Source organism: Lineus longissimus, chromosome 19 (genome assembly GCF_910592395.1).
Source record: "Lineus longissimus chromosome 19, tnLinLong1.2, whole genome shotgun sequence".
Taxonomy (NCBI): domain Eukaryota; kingdom Metazoa; phylum Nemertea; class Pilidiophora; order Heteronemertea; family Lineidae; genus Lineus; species Lineus longissimus.
Window position 1 is genome coordinate 12,451,243 of NC_088326.1, and position 19,836 is coordinate 12,471,078.

The 19,836-nt window shown below is 44.4% G+C and overlaps 3 protein-coding genes across 3 annotated transcripts in view; all 3 read right to left on the reverse strand.

Moving 5' to 3' along the window:
• Window positions 1–740: 740 nt before the first annotated feature.
• LOC135502746 (uncharacterized) lies at window positions 741–5,532 on the reverse strand. The gene is made up of 2 exons (XM_064795775.1): window positions 5,099–5,532; window positions 741–2,357 (listed from the first exon to the last, which is right to left on the reverse strand). The coding sequence occupies exon 2, from the start codon at window positions 2,303–2,305 to the stop codon at window positions 1,349–1,351; it is 957 nt and encodes a 318-aa protein (XP_064651845.1). The 5' UTR covers window positions 2,306–2,357; window positions 5,099–5,532; the 3' UTR covers window positions 741–1,348.
• Window positions 5,533–5,994: 462 nt separating this feature from the next.
• On the reverse strand, window positions 5,995–9,069 carry LOC135503019 (proteasome inhibitor PI31 subunit-like). Its single transcript, XM_064796273.1, has 7 exons — window positions 8,909–9,069; window positions 8,289–8,435; window positions 8,053–8,132; window positions 7,683–7,865; window positions 7,401–7,559; window positions 7,041–7,118; window positions 5,995–6,805 (listed from the first exon to the last, which is right to left on the reverse strand). The coding sequence occupies exons 1-7, from the start codon at window positions 9,062–9,064 to the stop codon at window positions 6,754–6,756; spliced, it is 855 nt and encodes a 284-aa protein (XP_064652343.1). The 5' UTR covers window positions 9,065–9,069; the 3' UTR covers window positions 5,995–6,753.
• A 1,893-nt stretch (window positions 9,070–10,962) lies between these two features.
• The window catches only part of LOC135503339 (G-protein coupled receptor GRL101-like), a 32,491-nt gene continuing 23,617 nt past the window's right edge, over window positions 10,963–19,836 (reverse strand). The window contains exons 9-26 of the mRNA XM_064796884.1: window positions 19,578–19,733; window positions 18,966–19,223; window positions 18,555–18,671; window positions 18,178–18,306; window positions 17,577–17,711; window positions 17,067–17,187; window positions 16,759–16,833; window positions 16,295–16,366; window positions 15,778–15,849; window positions 15,297–15,368; window positions 14,663–14,734; window positions 14,051–14,122; window positions 13,693–13,764; window positions 13,283–13,354; window positions 12,734–12,935; window positions 11,960–12,637; window positions 11,677–11,839; window positions 10,963–11,549 (exon numbers count right to left, since the gene is read on the reverse strand). Coding sequence (XP_064652954.1) covers window positions 11,266–11,549; window positions 11,677–11,839; window positions 11,960–12,637; window positions 12,734–12,935; window positions 13,283–13,354; window positions 13,693–13,764; window positions 14,051–14,122; window positions 14,663–14,734; window positions 15,297–15,368; window positions 15,778–15,849; window positions 16,295–16,366; window positions 16,759–16,833; window positions 17,067–17,187; window positions 17,577–17,711; window positions 18,178–18,306; window positions 18,555–18,671; window positions 18,966–19,223; window positions 19,578–19,733 — 2,822 coding nt within the window. The 3' untranslated portion in view covers window positions 10,963–11,265. The remainder of the gene's footprint in view (window positions 11,550–11,676; window positions 11,840–11,959; window positions 12,638–12,733; window positions 12,936–13,282; window positions 13,355–13,692; window positions 13,765–14,050; window positions 14,123–14,662; window positions 14,735–15,296; window positions 15,369–15,777; window positions 15,850–16,294; window positions 16,367–16,758; window positions 16,834–17,066; window positions 17,188–17,576; window positions 17,712–18,177; window positions 18,307–18,554; window positions 18,672–18,965; window positions 19,224–19,577; window positions 19,734–19,836) is intronic.

The following is a 19,836-nucleotide window of genomic DNA, read 5'->3' on the forward strand; positions in this document are numbered from 1 at the left end:
GGGGGGAAGCTCCCCCCAAACCCCCCCGGTGGACAGTCAACTAGCCCTTCTGTGTCATACTGCTGGAGGGGGGGGGGGGGTGCGATGGGACCATCCATATAGTTCCTTCCGACACATTTTTGTTTTGGTAATATAATACATTGTGATTGACCTTATTCACGGGAATCGGGCGTTTCCAGTGATATACGACACAAATGGGTTGTCCTCATGCATTCACTTTCGAAACGCATTTTAAAATAGATGTTACGTCCTGTTAATGGGGCACGTCATCATCGCGTACATTTGGGAAAAACTCCCTAACGAGACCGGAGCAGACGGCTGAAAGTAGTTTAATTATTGGCCGCTAGGGTACAGAATGTACGTCGCTCACCCGAATTTTTCACGCAACTATAGCTAAATAGAGCTAGTTCTAGTTTGTGATTCAATTTGATACTTCAGATTTGGGCAGTAGACCAATATAACTTAGTCGTCAGTGTGGTTTTAAGCTGGAAAAACGTATTTGTTTTTCTTAAAGTGCCTTTTTTGGACGGGTGTGTGCGATTGTTTTGTTTTTATGTCACGTGACCTCGATCATGTCGACACAAAATTGAAATAAACCACCCTTTTCTGTCATTATTTAGGACGGATATTTCTCTGATAAAAATATTAATATAATTGGCCAATTTCTTAGGCATATGATGTAGCGAATTCCCATGAAGATTTAAATTAATTTAAATTAATTTCAAGCAATGGGATAGCAACCACCACCGGAAGATCGCGGAGAAATCGGTAAACTCAACGGAGTTAATTCAGAAAAATACCAAAAAAAATTGTTTGTAGGATATACAATATTTACTCTCTTTATTTCACTTCATTTACATTATATACTCCCGCACACACGTGTATCTTAAGAGCCCCTCCTAAAGGGGGTCTTAATATATAACCAAGAATAAGTAAAGACTAGTCGTCTTTATCATTTCTTGATACGATGGATCAAAGTGTGAAGAAATGTACACGTCTTAAAGGGAGTCTATAGGCAGGAGCCTGGGTAGGTCAGACTAAGTTCCATGAAACGCCGATAGGGTCGGGGTCTCTCCTATCCCACCACACCGGAACTATTCACGCTTGTACAAGGACTCGATACTCATCGCTGAATCAATTATGACCCAGTCACATGCATGCATATCTGTCACATTAAGATCACCAATTTGATCTCATAGCTCCTGCCTGTATCAACAGTTCCCCTTTAAATTACAAAGGGCGCCACCTACGAAACAGAGAGTGAACTAGATATCATTCTGATAGTGTATTTTTTGTATGTTTTCACATGTGTGGCTTCTTTGTAGTGGTAGAAACGCGAACAGTTTCATCACTTGATTAGCGGAACGAACGGTTTTATATCCGGAGTGATCTCAAGTTTGTAGTGCAAGTCTTGCATTCCTGGGTAAGGTTTCAGCTCAGTTCGACCGATCCGGTTTATACTGGGGTAACCCGTCTCGACCATGGGGCGGGATGCGGTGACGAACAACAATCTGTCTTGGAACTCGACCATGTCTCCCTCGTATTTCAGGACCCCCTCCGATAATTCGCGTATCCCGGTCATGACCTCGAAGTTACTGATGATATCCATTTGAGGGGGGAATTTCTCCTTCAGCATGGCAAGCCATTTGACCTTTGGCATGATGATCGGGACGGATTCGATCTCCCACTGGACGTCAAACCCACATGTCTGGAGGTCCTTGACGATTTGTATGTAATGATCCTCGGTCTCGGCAAAGCGGTGTCGCGCATCCGAAAATATCGGTAAAGTGTTCATGGCTTGTGGACGATGGACGATCATGATTTTACCATATTCCGAAATGGTCGACATGATGTTCATGTAAGTTTCCTTCGGACTTGCGAAATAGGGTATAGCGTCCTTTAACAATACGCGATCGAATAGCGGCAAATTGTCCGGGTTTTGTGCGACTGTTCTGAAATATTCCTCTGCGCCGGTGTACGCGATCCTGAATGGGAGCATTTTGCATTTTGGTGTTTCTTCGTAGTGAAAGTGTCCGGGGTTGACGCTCAGTACTGGTTCCAAAAGACAGAAATGTTCCTGGATTCGCGGCGCTAAACTCCCCCTAGCATCGCCTACGTAACAAAATCGGTCATCCGTCCCAAGCTCCAGGAACCTGTGAACCAGTTCCATCATCCTTGTCTCGTAGGCCTCCCCGAAGCTGTACCGGTCGTCGAAGAACGGGATGTTCAGTTGGTCCTGATATCCTTCGGAAATGACCGAGAATGGCCGAGGACTCTCGGGCGCGGCTCCCATGTGCGCCGCCATTTTGGATTTCTGTCGACAGCTTCTTTTCCAGTCACTGATTGATTATGTCTGCCTGGAACGAGATAAGGATTAAACGGTTGAAAATTCAGATAATGATTATCAATACATATATAGAACTCTAAAAAAGCCCTCCTTTTCATGCAATTTCTGATTTTATAACAATGAGCAGCGACGCAGCGCCCCCATGGAAAGTCACATTATAGTCGAGTGGACAAGATCACTTTAAAGGGTTAATCGGATTTAATTAAAAGTAATCTTCATAAAATTTCCCTTCAATTGCCCGTGTTTTCATAGCGTCCATGGATACCGCCAGCCATGCATTCTAAACTCTGATGATGAGATTTACGATGGTTGTTCTTGATAACTTATCATTCCCATGCATGAAACCTCCATTTCATTTTGGCTTAAAACCAGGGAATATGATATGCCATTCATTTAATTTGCTCAGTGGAGTAATGTAATATGGTACAGGTATTCATTGGGAATGCGGTGGTGTGCTAAAGGGTTGACCAGAGACTACTCGGGCTCCATCCAACTGCTTTCTGCGAATGTGGACTTGGCCACCAAACGCCTGAGAACATTCTGCAGGATTGGCCCCGGACACGCTGATGGAAAGAAGACTGACACTGAAGACTAAGCGCAGCTGTGGGGAACCGCCGAAGACCTCCAGCGAACCGCCGATTTCGTCACGGCAAATGACCTGAGGATGATGCGAAGGTTACGTACAACATCTAAACGCAGAAGAAGACCATTTCATTCTGACTAGAGCTTGAAAACCCAAAGCAGTTAGAATTCGATCCAAATGAAGTGAATGCCAATTTAAAACCCTGGAGACGGTTCTCTAGAAAACAAAGAACAGACTGCCACCTTTGAATTCAGCATTCACTTAGCTTTACTCAACCTTTGCTTTCACAGATTAACGAACAGCAAAATGTAGCTTTTTCTGGGCCCGGCCAACACACTAAAATATTATTTCAGCAAGGCCTTTAGTGGTGGTATTCGTAGGCTCGTGGGAAATGTCGCACTGACAAAATAAGAATTGGTAGTTTTAGAAATAACATAAAGAGCAAATGTATCCCGCGGTTATCTTTTTGAATTATTCTCGCATGTGCGTATTGGTATTGAATATAGATATATACTATACGTACATGTAGGTATATATCGACTATTTTGACCCGAATCAGTTATTGCGATTGATTCATGGTTCTGCCTTGATGATATCCCGAAAATAATGATATATTCCTCGATCATGGGTAAATTTCAATGAGCTGTTTTGATTGGGTTTCTTTGTTCTGTCAATTCGTCCCTTGAGAAACAACAGGCTTTAAGTACACCTGTCGGGCCTACTTGACTCTCCAAGCGCACGCGGGAAACCATTGTTTTTGCCTACTGTCCGTAATTGGGAGGGAATTGGACCAAATATTGGCTATCGCCCTGTCCGCAATTCGGAATAGAGAGGTGTCCGCCGTACAGAGGTTTTTGTTATTGGAAATGACTTAGAAAAAATCGGGACTGGCCGGACGTGTCCGTAATGTAGAGGTGTCCGCCTGGCAGAGGTGTCCGCTGAGGGAGGTTCTACTGTACACTCCGGACGAAGTGGACCGGCCTCGTTCCTCACCTTAGAGGAAGGACGATCAGGATGATGAAATTGACTAAAGTGGCATCCACGGGTTCATCAAGAAACCATTTCGAATTTGAGATTTCTGTTGCAGGAAGCAAAAGCCGTATTGCATCGGTTTGATAGCTGAAATGATTCGACTGGGACTCATTTCAGCCGGACAAACAAAACACACTATAGCATATCATAAGTCTCCCATTTACGGATGTAAAATGAACTCGTTCTATATGATTTGAATTGAATGGCCCATCTCACAAGCTTTTATAGTGAGAACTCCAATATTGAAAATGGGGGCGGCTTTTCAAGGCAGCCTTTATTGCGAACGTCGAACAGCAAGGTATGCCGTGCACAAGACATGTTTGGTTATTGGTAGAATCGTGCGAAGGATCAATTACCTTAATGAAATTGGTTCGCTGATTGAAGAGCTCGACAAAACGATAGAATGCGTATATGTGAAACTTCTTGAGGTTCCAGCACCTACTGGGTTCGGAGGTCGTGTAGACAAAGTTGTTTTCACTTTTAGGTCACCAACTTTTACACATAGGATCAACTATTACTCATCAGGTTGGGCCGAGTTATTGGGCAAATATAGGCAGGAGCTAGGTGGTCAGACTGGTCTTCTTCAGGTGACAAAATGCATCGTCAGGGGGCAATCGATTTTGAGACTGACGCTCAAATGTGTTCCCCGTCGCCAGAACAAAAAAAACAAGCAACGGGCCAGCGTTGCAGCGCATTATTCGTGCTGCAACCAATTGCATACGAGATCAATGCCAACCAATTTGTCCCCTTCATTTGTTCAATTAATCGATAACCACCCTGTTGTTTAAAACAACATTACATTAATATTTCATCGCGATTCCGCTATTGTTTGATGCGGCAAGCAAGAATAATATCACACTGAATACTATTACTCTAAATAGCGGCATTATTTATAATTTTTTTTCGGAGCTTGCCTGCAGGCTGGCAAATTCTTTAATCGATCTTACTAAAAATCTGCTTATTTTTCTTTTTCTTAAAATAACCCCTGCAACAATCAATGGATTTTTGTTCATTCTGCTACTCCCCATTTTCAACAGGCAATTGTCTGGCGAGTCATCCTGAGCTCAAGGGCCTTTCCCTCGGAACTTAACGAGCTCTCCGATCTGTGCGTAGGGAGGAGCATACACTTCACTCACCTGTTGATTGTTACTAAATTCCGACCATATCCTGCGAAAGAACTTCCAAACTGTTGTCAACAAACACCATAACCTGTCGTCTGCGCTCTCGATCGCTCTGGGCGCCTCCGCGGTCCTCTGCTGCGTCGGCGGCGTCAGTCTCCTCCTTCTGATGACTGCGGCGTTCCTCACGGACAAACACTCCGTCTCTAATCCCAAGCAAAAGCAGACAACCTAACCAATTTCATGAAAATTTAACGCCACTTAACAAAACTGACTGAAAGCGGACAAAACGATACTTCTCCACAGAATGATATCGTTCAGATCGTTTGTTAGGCAGTCAATAATCTCGCACTGAAAGCAAGGCTCGATCAACCGATAGTTCCGGGGTAATGGTCGCCAGTTGCTAAGCGCGCCGACGCTTTTTTCTTGTAACCATGTGCGTTGTGGTATTTCATTAGTTAAAGAAACACAATACAAGGTGGATTTATTATATGTCATTAGCCCATTGGGCCTACGTTATAAAGCCTTTAATCCGAAGAGTTAATAATCATGCCAAGTACATACTGGATTGGCCTACTTGGGAATTCGTTACACAGACCAGGCCTAAAAATTAATGCAGGGCATTGTTATTGGCAAAGGTATAGTACACGGACATGCAGGGGCCTATTCTTAGACATTGGCCCGGTCGTTTTTTAAAGGAAAAAAACGTGTACCGGGTTTCTCAAAAAAGCTAAGGATTTTTATGATGAAATTGAAGATCCAGACTTTATGATATAAATGAAGCAGGGAGTTGTGGTGAAGATCCAGCCTTTATGATCTAAATGAAACAGGGAGTTGTGATATAGATCCAGCCTTTATGATATAAATGAGGCAGGGAGTTGTGATAAAGACAAGAAGTGAAATGAAAATGAAAATCAATTTCTATAACAATTTTATTTAAAATAATGATACCATACAACATAAACAGAGTGATGCAGCTCGAATCTACTTCTTCTTAAAAAGCCTATTGACAGATATCCAGCAGGCACATTATTTTTATTCAAAGGAATCGAAAAGCAGGGGGCCTGGTTGCCCAGATTAAGTTACAAGAAGTTGTCAATAGGAGTCTCTACTGTCGAATAGTGCAAAGGCACTAACCACGTTTGTACCAGTAATCACTTAGAATCAAACTCGGCCTAGTTCACTAATATCAAGACTTTTTCAAGCTTAATCTTGATTATAAACACTTGAGTGATAATTTGCATGTTTAGCAAGACTTACTTAAGTGTTTATAATCAAGATTAAGCTGGAGAGCAGCCATTTATTCCAATCTCCATCACAGACATCTGAAGGATGGTTGCTCCAGACACCTCCGCTGACAACACGCAAAACATGCATCAAATTGATAAATACAGTAAAACCTCTCTAAAAAGGACACCCTTGGGACTGAGAAGTGCTGTCCTTAATAAAGAGGTCAAATTGATGGAAAGAACCAACTTTGGATCAAATCTAGTGTCCTTAATAGAGAGATTGTCCTTAATAGAGAGGTGTCCACAAAGAGAAGTTCCACTGTATGTTGCTTCTGAAGTTTTAGCTCCGACTGCCTCAATTGCATATCTCCCAATCTTCACTTGAGTGAGGCGAGTGTTTTAGGATGCTTTGGCTGTGTTCCTGCCAACTATTGAATCAGGATATCACATAAACATATCATCATAGTCTGGTGGCCTCATATGGTCCGGGTCAGGCCTGCAAGAGTAGAGATTGAGAGTCATATAACTGTCAGTCTCAAAATAACTGATATGTTTCAACTAATAATAACAGAGCAGGCCAAAGTCAGAGTCACTTGGCCAGTAAACCCAATTGGTGCCTAACTGCAGTAGCACGCAAAAACGCTCATCGTGCTTTGGAGGAGGAATACTCCCTGGAGAAAGTCACCTCCAAGTGCAGAGCGGATGCTGAAGAAGAAGAAGAAGTGACTTACCCAGGGCGACCAGGACCCCCACGGCCGAGGCCAGGTGGCCCAAACGGATCAAATCGAGCACCTGGTGGAACAGCTCCCCTGAAACGAAGACAACATTGCTAACCTTGATGACAATATATGACATGCTGGATTGGGGTGTTGTTATGCAACAGTCAATTCAGACCTTGTACCCCCTTGTTGTGGCTCACCACTAGCATTCTTCCTCCGTGTGCGACTGCTGGCCGGCATTTGGCTCAAATCTCATCCCAGGATGTCTGCCCTGCCACCTGGAGTCCATCAGACAAACCTCCAGGGGGTCAAAGTCAGTACCAATTGGTATCAACTTAGGCTAAACTGTTCATTGCAAGACTTGAAATATACCTCGGTAGTCTTCCACTTCCTGGTAAGCCAGCGCTGGGATCAAAGCCCATCCCAGGATGTCTGCCCTGCCGCATGGGGTCCACCAACATGCCCCCGGGATGACCTCCAAAGGGGTCGAGGTCGCCTCTACCAACTGAGAATGGATCACCTTGTTCAACCCTGGGTAAGAAAAGATATCGATTACTGTTACTGGTTAACGAAAATATTTAAATGTTACTTCGAGAACAAATAGAACAATAGAACAAATCAAAGTCGACAGGTCCAAAAAAAACATAAACTTACCAATCAGGAGGCATAGGATTTCCTCCCCTTACTGGTCCAGCCCGCAAAGGGTCATCTGACCTTCCCTCTGGCCTTGACCTATTCCCTTGTGCCCTTGAACTCGATTGACCTTGGGGTGTCACCATTTCTGCCCATATTTCTGTTTTGAGTTTCTTTTCAAGGTCGCTGGAGTTTTTGAAGGCACTGCAATGGAGAGCATAATTTTACAAGGAAACGCAAAAAACACCCTGGCATTTCTCTAAATGGTTGGCTTAGGGTTTCATCCTTCTTCTCAGGGCTTTTCAACTAAGAAGTTTATCAGGGTGAAGACAAAACTCTGCTACTGTGACATCTCTACGGAATATTCTAATCACAAATTGCTTTCTCCTACCTTTCGTAAGAAGCATAATCGCCAGTGGTATAATCGCTAGCCTTTACATTCAAACTTGTCATATGTTCATCTTTTGCACGCTAGAAAATAAAACAAATCATATATATTTTGAAGATTATATAAAGACATTTGATTTGATTTCACCGGCAGTAAAACAGCTGTATGGAGAATTCTAAAAGGCCCTCGTCCAAATATGCCCGTCTCCCCAATAACTCTTTTCAAGTAAGTCAACTTACCAGCAAATGAACCAAGAGGGCATTGTCCATTTTCACAACCTTCAGGACATACTTCCCACAGTCTTCAGCTTCGTATCTCAAAATATACACATCTTGGCAGTTGTTCCAACCATCAGGGAGCAATTCTGTTTTCTTAACATTCGGGCCCTGGAAAGAAACAGCAGATTTGTTTTGGGGCAAGGGATGTTATATGCATTTACTAATTTAATTACTGCATGTACTGAACCAAGATAGCAAGACTGTCTGAGATGAAATATAATTGGAAAAGACAGACAGGTTTCATTTTGGGGAAGTTGCAAAGAAGGCCAGGTAGGCCTGCAGGTATAGGCATAGGCCAGGGCCTATAGATATGTGATGCATGATGCGAGGACAAAGCGTAGGCCTGGGCAAAGCAGATGGCCTTAAGTCACACAGTGCCCTTGCCACACAATCGTTCTCAGATGACACACTCAGTTACACTCAAGCTAAAACAGTTGTCACATTTGATTCAGTGGCTTGCGATGCCTTTCATCACGAAAAATCATGAATTTCACAATGAACTTCAGTGCACCAATCCTCAAATAGAGGGCGCATGGAAAACCAAAACGAAACATGCACGCAAAACGGCGATTATCACTCACATCTTCGCCATGTCCCACACATTTCAGGCCTTTAGATATAAGAAACGAATGAAAGAAACATATCAGCGCATCATTTTGAGACTTTAATACGTGCTGACACGTTGCAAAAAGGGTTTCTAACCCCCGAATTCCCGAAGACACGGCAGAATCCGCCATGGTTGTTGTCGTTACAGATAGACTAGACGAAACACGTATTCCGTCACCGGATGCACGAAAGTGTCGTATGTCTTCGGTACTCAATGGTTGGGTTGTTGTCAATCCTTTGGTAGGTACGTGCAAACTATACCTACAACTTTTTTACATAGAGATAATGTCTTCCCTCTTATTTAGTTCTAGAAGCCAGCATTTTATGTGTTATAATCACCCCCATAAGACAAATTCTTTCATATGTTCTACCTTAGGGAGAGTGTTTCAGCTATACAAAAGCTAAGTCAACTCGTCTGGGAATGAACGAAAGTACTGCCCGTCTTCAGGATGGATCCCCCAATCTAAGCCCCAATACACCATCGCCCAGCACAAGTGCTGATCTGTCTTCAAGATGGGGTGTTCTCCAATGCGCCATCGCCCAAGGCAAGCACTGATCTGTCTCCAGGATGGGTTGTTCCCCGAATACCCCACTCCCAAGCGCAGCACTGGTCTTCATATGGGTTGTTCCCCAATACACCAGAGTTAGCACTGATAAGTCTCCAAGATGGGTTGTTCCCCCAACACACCATCACCACTAGGTGAGATGACCTCAGGGGCGACTGAAACTGACAACACTAAAAGTGTGTCATTTCCACATTCCATTGGATGCAACACATAGGAAGCGTTTTTTTATTTGATCTATTTGTCAAAGTCAAAATCTGGTCAGCATGATGGCTCCGGTGAAAAGTTTCTATTAGAGGCGGTCAATAAGAAAGCGGAGATTGCCCCGGCCGAACGTTTTACGTTTGATGCCGAAGGAAATCAATCTGGTGTCGCCGATGCCGGTGATGCCGATGCTTTTTCATGCCGTCACTCAACTTGATAATCGGAAATCTGCCGAACTATCACGAACACCACCGTAAAAACGTATAGTTCAAGGCTCCCACCTCGATATGGCATGCATACATCAGTGAAGCCGATGAACATATGCTCATTTTGCGACTGGAAAGAATTCTAAAAGGCCATTCTAACGCTAGGATATCAATAATTGTGATGAAATATATTGATTTTGATTCCATCGGTCCATGATGTCGCAACCAAGGACCGCAGGAGTAAATTTGATGTCAGATGTTCCAGGGACTACGAAAGACGGGACGGAAACTGATAGGTTCTCTGAATTTGGTACAACTTAACCTTCTTGATGGAGAAGGGGTATATAGGACGCACGCCAGATGGCTTGACACAGTAAGGCGAGATGGTGCAGCAGCTGGTCTTGGTGAAGACTTGTCGGAAGCTGCCAGTGACACAAATCAATGGCGAAGGTCCCTCGCACCTTTGATGGCTTAAACCATCAGGTTGCATAAAAGAGAGAAGAAAAAGAACATTTTCTCTCGTGTTTGCGTCACCTCCATCGGACTTTTGGGTGAGAGATGGAGGTCTTGGGGGTCAGGATGCCTGAGAAAGCGACTGGCGATTTTCTTTTACCAAGAGCGTACACTTCGTCCGGGCATACCCGCTGTCGTTGTCGATAGGTACTGCTGACGAAGAAGCCAGTGCCGCTCTCGTCTGCCGAGCCTGACAAAATAAACCCACACTCGTGTAGAGGAAGTAGACGCCCGGGGCGGTCCATTGCTTAATCTCAATTGGATTTTCTTATGGCCGATTCAATGCGTCCGGAGTGTAAGAGGGAGGGGCAAAGTAAATCTAATCAGGAGTTTACGCAAATGCCTCGAAACGCCGACGTAAACGCATATCTTATTGTTCGACCTCATGATAACTATGTCGAACAATGGGATAGCCGTTCACGTTGGCGTTTCGGGGGATTTGCGAAAACTCCTTATTCTCGCTCGACGCGACAGAAACTATACAAGTCGTGCTTTAATTGTGTTTTTATTCGACTTGCAAGAAACAGACAGACAACAACTGCGTATCTTATTCAAATGTTATTTTTGAAAATACATGTAACTTTACGCAACATTTTCAACATCCAAGTAACGGTATAGTGACCGCGGATCAGTACACTTTCTTTCCTCATCCGCATCAGCTCATTTCACGACGACAATCCCTTCCAACATGCAATCGAGAGGAGCATGTGGATGACTCTGGCTTGCGAAGATGTCCAGTATCATCTCAAATCACTCTCTAAAACCCTGTAGTTTTGTTTTCAGTTCATAAAAGGCTGGTAAATAACTTCTTCAAATATGTTGACCATGTTCATTTCATATGGTATCTCAAGTGCGAGCACCCCGTTTATAAACAACCTCAGAATTTTTCAATGACGCATTCTCGTCCGCCATGATGACGCACATATCCATAGCCTCGATTTCAGTGTGATCGTCAAGGGAGAGTGAGTTCTCCAGGAACCGATGACTCTGCGGCGTGGTCTTGCCGTTCTGTCTCGGGTTCGCTTTGGCCTTGGCTTCAATGGCCTGGTACCGAGTTGTTCCCGTGGTTGTTTCGCTGAGGTTCAGATTTCTCATCCGTATACCGCCCGCATTAGTAGAACTGTTGTCATCTGCAAAGATAAGGAGAGCTAAAGGTCTGCTGGGCATATCAGCGTCGTGCGTCGGTATCCCTGCGCCGAAGACGGAGGAGACGTTATGGTTATAGAAACTAAGGGCCATATGGTAATATTTTCTTACCTACAAAACTGGACTTAGTCCACCTATCACCCTTGAACGACCGGCTGAAATTCTCAGCTCTCTTCCAAGCGTGCATGATGAAAGGCGCCGTGGAAAGAGTATACAACACTGGGTTGATCCCTGCGTTGATAGGCAGCACGAATACCGCGACCCAGGCATAGATCTGCAAGAAAATTGGGGAATTGTGAAGGACTGTCAACGGGTAATAAGGCCATGGGGGTTGGTTGAGATGGTACAAATGGTTTTTATTCTACGAGGTGAAAACAAAATTGGTATACCTTACCTGTTGGGGAATCCTTGTCCCGCAAAGAGATACAATTCCAAGAATACAAATTGGCACCCAGCAGAAAAAGTCAGTCATCACAATCAGTGTCATTCGTTTCGCCATCGCTCTCTCTTTTTTAATATCCCGCTTCATTTCCGCCGTTCGCACAGCATTCTGGGTGCGCCTAGCAACAATGAACATCCATAGATACGAAACAAATATAATGACGAAGGAGATGAGGTTCAAAGCAATGAAGACGAATACTGAGTATTCCCATCCGGTGGGTTTGTCAGGAGTAATATGAAGTGCCAAACACACGCCTGACCTCCCGTAGAAATTCCGGAAGTAGTCAATGTCTGCAAGAGGAATGGCCGCCATGATTGCCACAGACAACCACAGAAACAACATCACAATTCTCGCCTCCTTTATGCCAAGATTTTTAATCTTGAACGGAAAGATGATGCAGATTAGTCTGTCTATTGTGATCAGTGTTAACGTAAACACACTCAGCTCGCTGGAAAACGTCGAAAGGAAGCCGGCGACCTGGCAGAGGGCGCTATGGCGCCACCTTTCGTCGTGAATGATGTAGACGCCTCGATACTGTAGATCGACTGTGGCGATTATCAGGAGGTAGATCCCCATCAGGAGGTCCCCGAGCGCGAGGTTCGTGATCAGGAAGGAATGGACCTGGATCGACTGCAAGAGACAAGGAATGAGGTTTCAATAAATGCATCAAGCGGCAAACGAAAAACCGGAAGTGACGCAACTCTGCTACCCTCCTTGATAACATACCTTACTTTCCCTCCCCTTCTGAAGCCTCCACACAATCACGATGAGGTTCCCAACGAAGGCCACTACGCCGATCACCCAGAGCGACACCCGGAGAACATAGCTGGCCATGAGGTCTTCGCAGGAAGAGAACTCGTCGGGCCGGGGGAAACATTCACTCCCCTCGCGGCGCTGCGGGCAACAGAGACGAAACTCGTCCGTATACCTGCAAGAGTGACCCAGTGATCAGTCAGGCAATTATCGATACCGCCATCGATTGACTTATTTTGCCCAAATCACGGGTTTAGCGGCTAACACCATTAAGCAGGTTTGGCAAACCTTACGAAGGGCTACGAAGTACGAAGTAACGTATTTTACATCGACGATTTAATTTTGAAATTGTTTGCTGGACCTCCGGTACTCACGAACGGCGTACCCCTATCACACATGTGTACACAGACAGTGCGAATGACACGAAACAACAGCATGAATCACATAAACTGGCACAGTTTCAATTTGTTACTTTTCGAGATGGTCATGCAGGGTTAAGGTCACGGTCGTATTTACACTTACATGTATTCCAATGAGGTCAAGGTCGTGAACACAGCGCCATCTAGTGTATCTATAAGATTGTTGGTGAGATAACTGAAAGAAAGACGGTTGGCTGTAAGGCGAAGTAGTTCAATTATAGTCCCAGTAAAATTATAACACATACAGGATAGAAAACAAAACTCGGTCCCAATTAATAATTCTAGCATCCTACAAAACAATACACAGACCAATATTTCATTACCAAGTGCTTTGTCATTTTCTGTAGGTTCTGTAGAGGCGCAGTGATTACTTGATTTTGGAATTTTCACGCGCTTGTGATTACATGGTGTAATGGTTGTCTGTGTTGGCGGAGAGAGAATATCCTTCGACTTGCTTGGATAATGGCAAAATGGTGATCATTCGAGTTTGAGAAGAATGGGGAATAGACTTACAGTTTCTTCAGTGACGTCAAGCCCGAGAAAGCCCGCGGTTTCAATAGCTGGATGGAATTGTGAGAGAGATCTCTGAAAAAAGTTGCTTTCAGAGTGAAATACTGCCTCGGAAGAACAATAATGTTTCCTCAATGAGTATTACCCTACATGATCAGCTATTCGATTGCAGCAACGCACGCGCGAACATGGCAACAATGAACTAGTCCGCCGGGGCTGACAAGACGAGGGATGGATGACTAGTCGATCTAACCATGATCAACAAACTTACACATCCTCCTATTCGATTCTAAACACAATTAGCGCAAGTTTATCTCAGAAGCGATCAGACTAAAGGCCTGCTTTGGGAGGATGTACTTACATCACTTGAAGTCTTGTTGAACCAAAGAAAGCCCCGTTGAAGATGACCTCGATCTGATTCCTTGATAAGTTGCTGCAAAAACAAACAATGAGAAATTCGGAAGTAGGTTTTGGTAACAAAAGCTGATTTATTATGTAAGATAAAGTGTCACAATAGCCCCACTGCAATATAGCTGTATTGTACGCGCCGGTCACCGATCCAAAGGTTGACCGCGCTCATCGTTGCTTAACTCTGGGGCCAACGCGCCAACCACGAGGCCATAAAGGAATTCCTTCATGGCTGGAGGGTTAAGCCGTGCCATATACCTGGGGGTACTGTACAATAGCCCTTACAGTGTTAAACGGAGCTGACTGTACACTGTACACGGATACAGAGGCTACACTTCTGGGCGCCATAATTGTACCACTTCACTTCACCTTACATTACAATGTACGGATCAGAAGTAGCTCATCATCAGCTGGCTCTCTGCAGGATCTACTTCGATCATTTGATCACTACGCATGTGAGAAGTGCGCGCATGTAGACAAAGAGTGATATCATCTGCTTTGTGAGGAGATCGACAACGATCTCGCTCCCAGGTTACATCTAGAGGTACATGTATACAGCACTTACAGTGTCCTCAGTTGATGAAGGCCTTTAAATGTCATCTCCTGGATCGAGGTCAGATTTTGTCGGGTCAAATCTCTGCAACGACGAACAGTTCATTGGGGGTTCAATTACGGATTGTTGTCTTTGGAGCAAAACTGTTGCATGTTTTCGAAAGATTTCTTAAGTTTTTTCAGATAGATCTGGCCAAAGGTACTTGGCTGACCTCTTGTTACTGAACAGTAATAGTGTGATCACATATAGTAATGTTACACAGCCCTGGGCAGCCGGTGTCATAGTTGACCAGCTTGTTGACACCGTGAAAGAGCATTGATTAGGCCCAACCCAAGGATCTAGTTTTGTGTAACACCACTATCTTTTGGTAAATGTGATCTGGTCACATTCCTGAATTCAACGGAGTTGCTTTGGCCAGAAAGATATGAAAAACACTTTACTTGAAAATGGCCAGGGAACAACCGGTTGAAACCTCGTAGCCTAACAAACTAGGACGAAAAACACAGTCAATGTTAGGAACACCTTCCTGAACGTCTTGACATTGCTCAGGTTCCAGACTACGCGTCCGAAGCAATACCGCTGGAAGTTCAGTATGCTTCCTAAAATGCTTTTCGAAGAACCATGCAAGTCATCATTATTTACTTACAGTGTTGTAAGTGAAGATAGTCCGTCAAATGCCTGGCTTGAGAGACTTTCGATATGGTTGCCTTCGAGGTGCCTGGAATGAGAGCCACATTGATGAGATCAAAACAGAGCATTTAGATAAAAGCTTGCGGCAAAAATGTCTGCGCGATCATGTCCTTGTGGTTTCTCTTGAACAGACTCTGGAGACATCCTAGAGGAATGTGCTCTGATTACCAACTGAGGGGAGGCTTGGCTCCCCACTAGAGAAGCTTTGGGGAACAGAGGCAGATTAGCGTCTCACTGCACGCTCCTGGGAACAAACATTGTGTATGTTTAACCTGTCAAACGCAAAGAAGATGTCCTGTAGATTTGAGTAGATGTGATGACGGTTCAGCGATACATTTGAAGGAAACAAAACATACGATAGAATGCGTGTGAACATTTTGAGAAGCTACTGCGAACCATCCAGCTACACTTAACAGGAAATCGTTACGAATACTTACAGAGATTTGACATTTCGAAGACCGATGAACGCTCCTTTGGCTATTCTCGTAATGTTATTGTAACTAAGGAACCTGAAAAATTGATGTAGACGATACAAACGTCGTAATACCTATCAGTACGTCACAAAGTTAGGGGCAGATCAAGCATATTTCTCAGGGCCGGCGGTGGATGCTGACCGCAGGCACGCTACTACCGTGTCATTAGGGGCCTTCCCCGGAAACTGTTCAGTGAAATCTAACCCTCCGAGATGCAATTTAAGGCCATTTCTAGAGCCGCCAGCATGCCGTTTCGCGGGAGGTTTTGGGCCCCCTAAAGAAAATCATGACATCTAGATCTTCCGATCCGTTTCGGGACTCTGTGATCTTCCGTAATAGGCATTTGAAATCGACGTGCTCATGCTAAATGCAATTTCAGGCCAATCCTAACGGTACACGAGTCGAAAGATCGATGGTTGTCGTGATCCGGGGGGGGGGGGGTTCTTCCACGTTTTCCCCATGCTCCCCTAATGTAACTTACAAGGATTTCAAACGCCAAAGACTGTTGAAAGATCCCTCTTCAATTCCATCGATGTTGTTGTCGGTTAGGTCTCTGGAGAACAGATAATAAAAGAATTAGATGTCAATATTGTTGGCTGCTGTCAGATGAATAACAAAGCTTTCATCCAACTTGTTTTGAACAACTGGCCCCGGAGTCTAATTTCCGCATGGCGAATTTTGTATGTTGTCCGCGGCCCAGTCACCTCCTTTTCTACAAAAGTCGTTTCCATCAACAAATAGCACAAAAAGAGGAAAAATTCAGAGTCTGACTGAATTATCACGCTATTCCGATGTTATGACTCCGACTTGAGCCGGTTTAGCCCTCCATGTGTTGATCCTCTACATTTAAGGCGCCGCTTGGAGCCATGGACCTACACTGTGGCGTCTTGCTGTTGTAATCAAAATGACGATATGAGACGTGACCTCTTCAGTTCAAGCACTTACAGTATAGTAATATTCTCTCGACCAGCAAACATCTTGGTTGAGAACGTTACGCCCAAGTGATTGTGCGAGAAGTTACTGAAACAAAGAAAAATCTATCAACCCTCAAATACAGGATATCAACGCGATAATAATCCAATAACCAATGTCAAATATACATCAAATTTTAGAAAATTACTAAAGCATTAACGCTATTTGAAGAATCATACGAAAAGGGGAGTATTGAGGGGTACAAGTCAATAAAGGTTATATCGCTAGTGCCAGTGAGCTGGCATAGCATCGTCATTTCTCCTCCTAGGATCATTACTCACAACTCGGAGTGGCCTCGCTCCTCCCAGGTCCCCGGCACAGTGTGATTCAGGCCCCGCCCCGAGCAGTCCATGCTGGTTTCTCGACATTGACATGTCTCCTCTCTTTCCGGGCAGTTATAAACTGTTCAAAGAGAAATTAACAATCAAGGTCAATCTACAGGTGTTAAAATGCAACATGAGTTTGCATTACGGCCACTACTTTCACGGACGTCCAAGCCGTCCGTGCTACAATGTGAGGCGAATTATTCCAAGCCACTTTTTCCCGGACATGAGAATCACCAATCTCCCAATAAGAGGACACCACTGCCTTTGCCTCGATCTAACCAGAAGAGGTTAAATGTACGCTAGTACACGGTGGAGTATCACTAAGTAACCCGTCCCCAGCAATATTAGGATGAAATAAGAGATTTCACAAACCTATACGTTAAATAGCTGAAGTGATCTTGCGGGGTGTCAACATAATTATGTGATGGGTAATGGGTACATTTGTACAGAGTACCTAAAACCTACCACATTCAGGCCTATCCTCGTCATCGAGAAGTAACTGACAGTCTATAAACTGGTCACAAAGTCTTGATTGGTAGATGCAGTAGCTGTTTCGACATTTGTAGAGGTCCAGAGATGAGACGGTGCAGTTGTAATCTCCTGTAATTGATCATTAAAAATTTGAGATTTGAAATTGCAGTTTCGCTCTTTGTCGATTTTGTGCAGCCAGAAGAGGTCAAGTACCGCGTTCTTACTCCAAAGAGCCAAATTTCTAGATCATCAGTACCAAAGTTCCAGCCAGAGACTGGGTTTAGCACAAGTTCCCAACGGAAGCTCACTGACATTCATCTGAGGACATTCCGCCAGGGCACTTAAATGTGATTAATAGGGGAAGTGGAGTCGGCTTACTACAGACGTACATGTGCCATGTGATACTTACTACAGACGTACATGTGTCATGTGATACTTACTACAGACGTACATGTGCCATGTGATACTTACTACAGACGTACATGTGTCATGTGATACTTACTACAGACGTACATGTGTCATGTGATACTTACTACAGACGTACATGTGTCATGTGATACTTACTACAGACGTACATGTGCCATGTGATACTTACTACAGTCGTAAAGATGAGACATGTCCGCGCACCCTATCTGCTCGTCTCGGTCTTTGACGCATTTGTGCTCCATTGGAATACACTGGCCGCTTCGGCACGTAAACTCGTCAAGCGAACACTTCTTATGGACTGAAATGATAACCAGATATGAAATGAATGTCTTTTTCAAAGCCATAGCAAGTGCAAAACAACAGATAATTACAATAGGCCGGGTTTTCATATTCCATCATGATACCAGTTTGGTTGTTGAAAAGAGATAACAAGCCAGGAAAGCTCGTCTGCATGTTACAACCATTTTTGCAACTTAAAAGTCAGTTTTTTGACCTAATCATCGTGGGGGCTCAAGGGGGTATATCGTGATCACATGACGAACTTACCACACCTCTCCTCGTCGCTGTTGTCAAAGCAATCGCGATGGTAGTTGCACCACTTGGACTCGTGGACGCACTGACCGTTTCTACACTTCTTCATGCTATCACCACATGTGTATGTTCCTGGAAATAATATATCCCACGAATATGGGCATGTGCCAACGGTTCTGCAAATCTAATGCTACCATCAGAAAGTTCTCGGCCAGAGCTTTCCGACGAATGTTCACGTCAATAGGTTTACCAATGGGACCATCAGAAAGTGCTCGACCGAAGCTTCCCAACGAATGGCCACGTCAGTAGGTTTACAAAAGGTACCTCAGAAAGTCCTACGCCAGAGCTTTCCAAAGAGTGGTCATGTCAATAGACTTTCACAATCAGTCAGCGATTGTTCTAGGAATTCAAATTTATTGAACTTACCGCATCCAATTTCGTCGGACCTGTCTATACAGTCCACCTCTCCGTCACACCTCTGCGACATCAGCACGCACTCCTGATTACTACACGTGAAACTCCCTTGGCCGCATTCTTCAAAATTCGGACAGTTCATCTCGTCTCGTCCGTTGATGCAGTCTGACTGGTGGTCGCAGATCAGTCTCTGTAAGATGCACCGGCCCGTGCCGTCATTACAGGCGAAGAGGTCCTTGTCGGCCGGGCAACTCACTTGGTTTGGTTTGGCTGAAAAGAGTCACCGTGTTACTATCAGACTATGATAGACCAGGCCGCAGAAATACCGCCCTTTTTTAATTTTACATGTATTTTTGTTATTGTAAAACCACGCTCATTCAAATAACGTTGAGAAGCTAAAAATCCAAGATGTCTGCCGCGAATCCAAAATGGCGGTAAAATAGGCGAAATATAATTTCAGGGACGAAAACAAAACCTGTTGTTCAAAACAGGTTTATCAACTTGGCGTTAATGGGCTTAACTGAAGTAGACATTACCGAAAAGTTAACGCCAAGTTGGCCGTGATTTCACAGCTGCAGCCGGACCCGCCAAAGGTGAACTCACTGCAGACAGATTTGTACTCACGGCAAAAATGTTCTTCAGCTCCCTTTGGCCCAGTCATACAATTATTCACCATGTCGCAGACATAGTCTTTGGCGATACACCTCCTGTTCTTCGGGTCTCGGTGCCTGTCGCGGCAGAGGTAGTACTCCCCGGCAGGGCAGGAAAAAGGATCATTGCCTGAAAACACAACAACCACAGCAATGAACAAAAAAGGCAACGCAGGTTAGCAGTTCCGGGTTCCCGGGAGCAGCGTAAAATAAAGACTAGTCTTTACATGTTC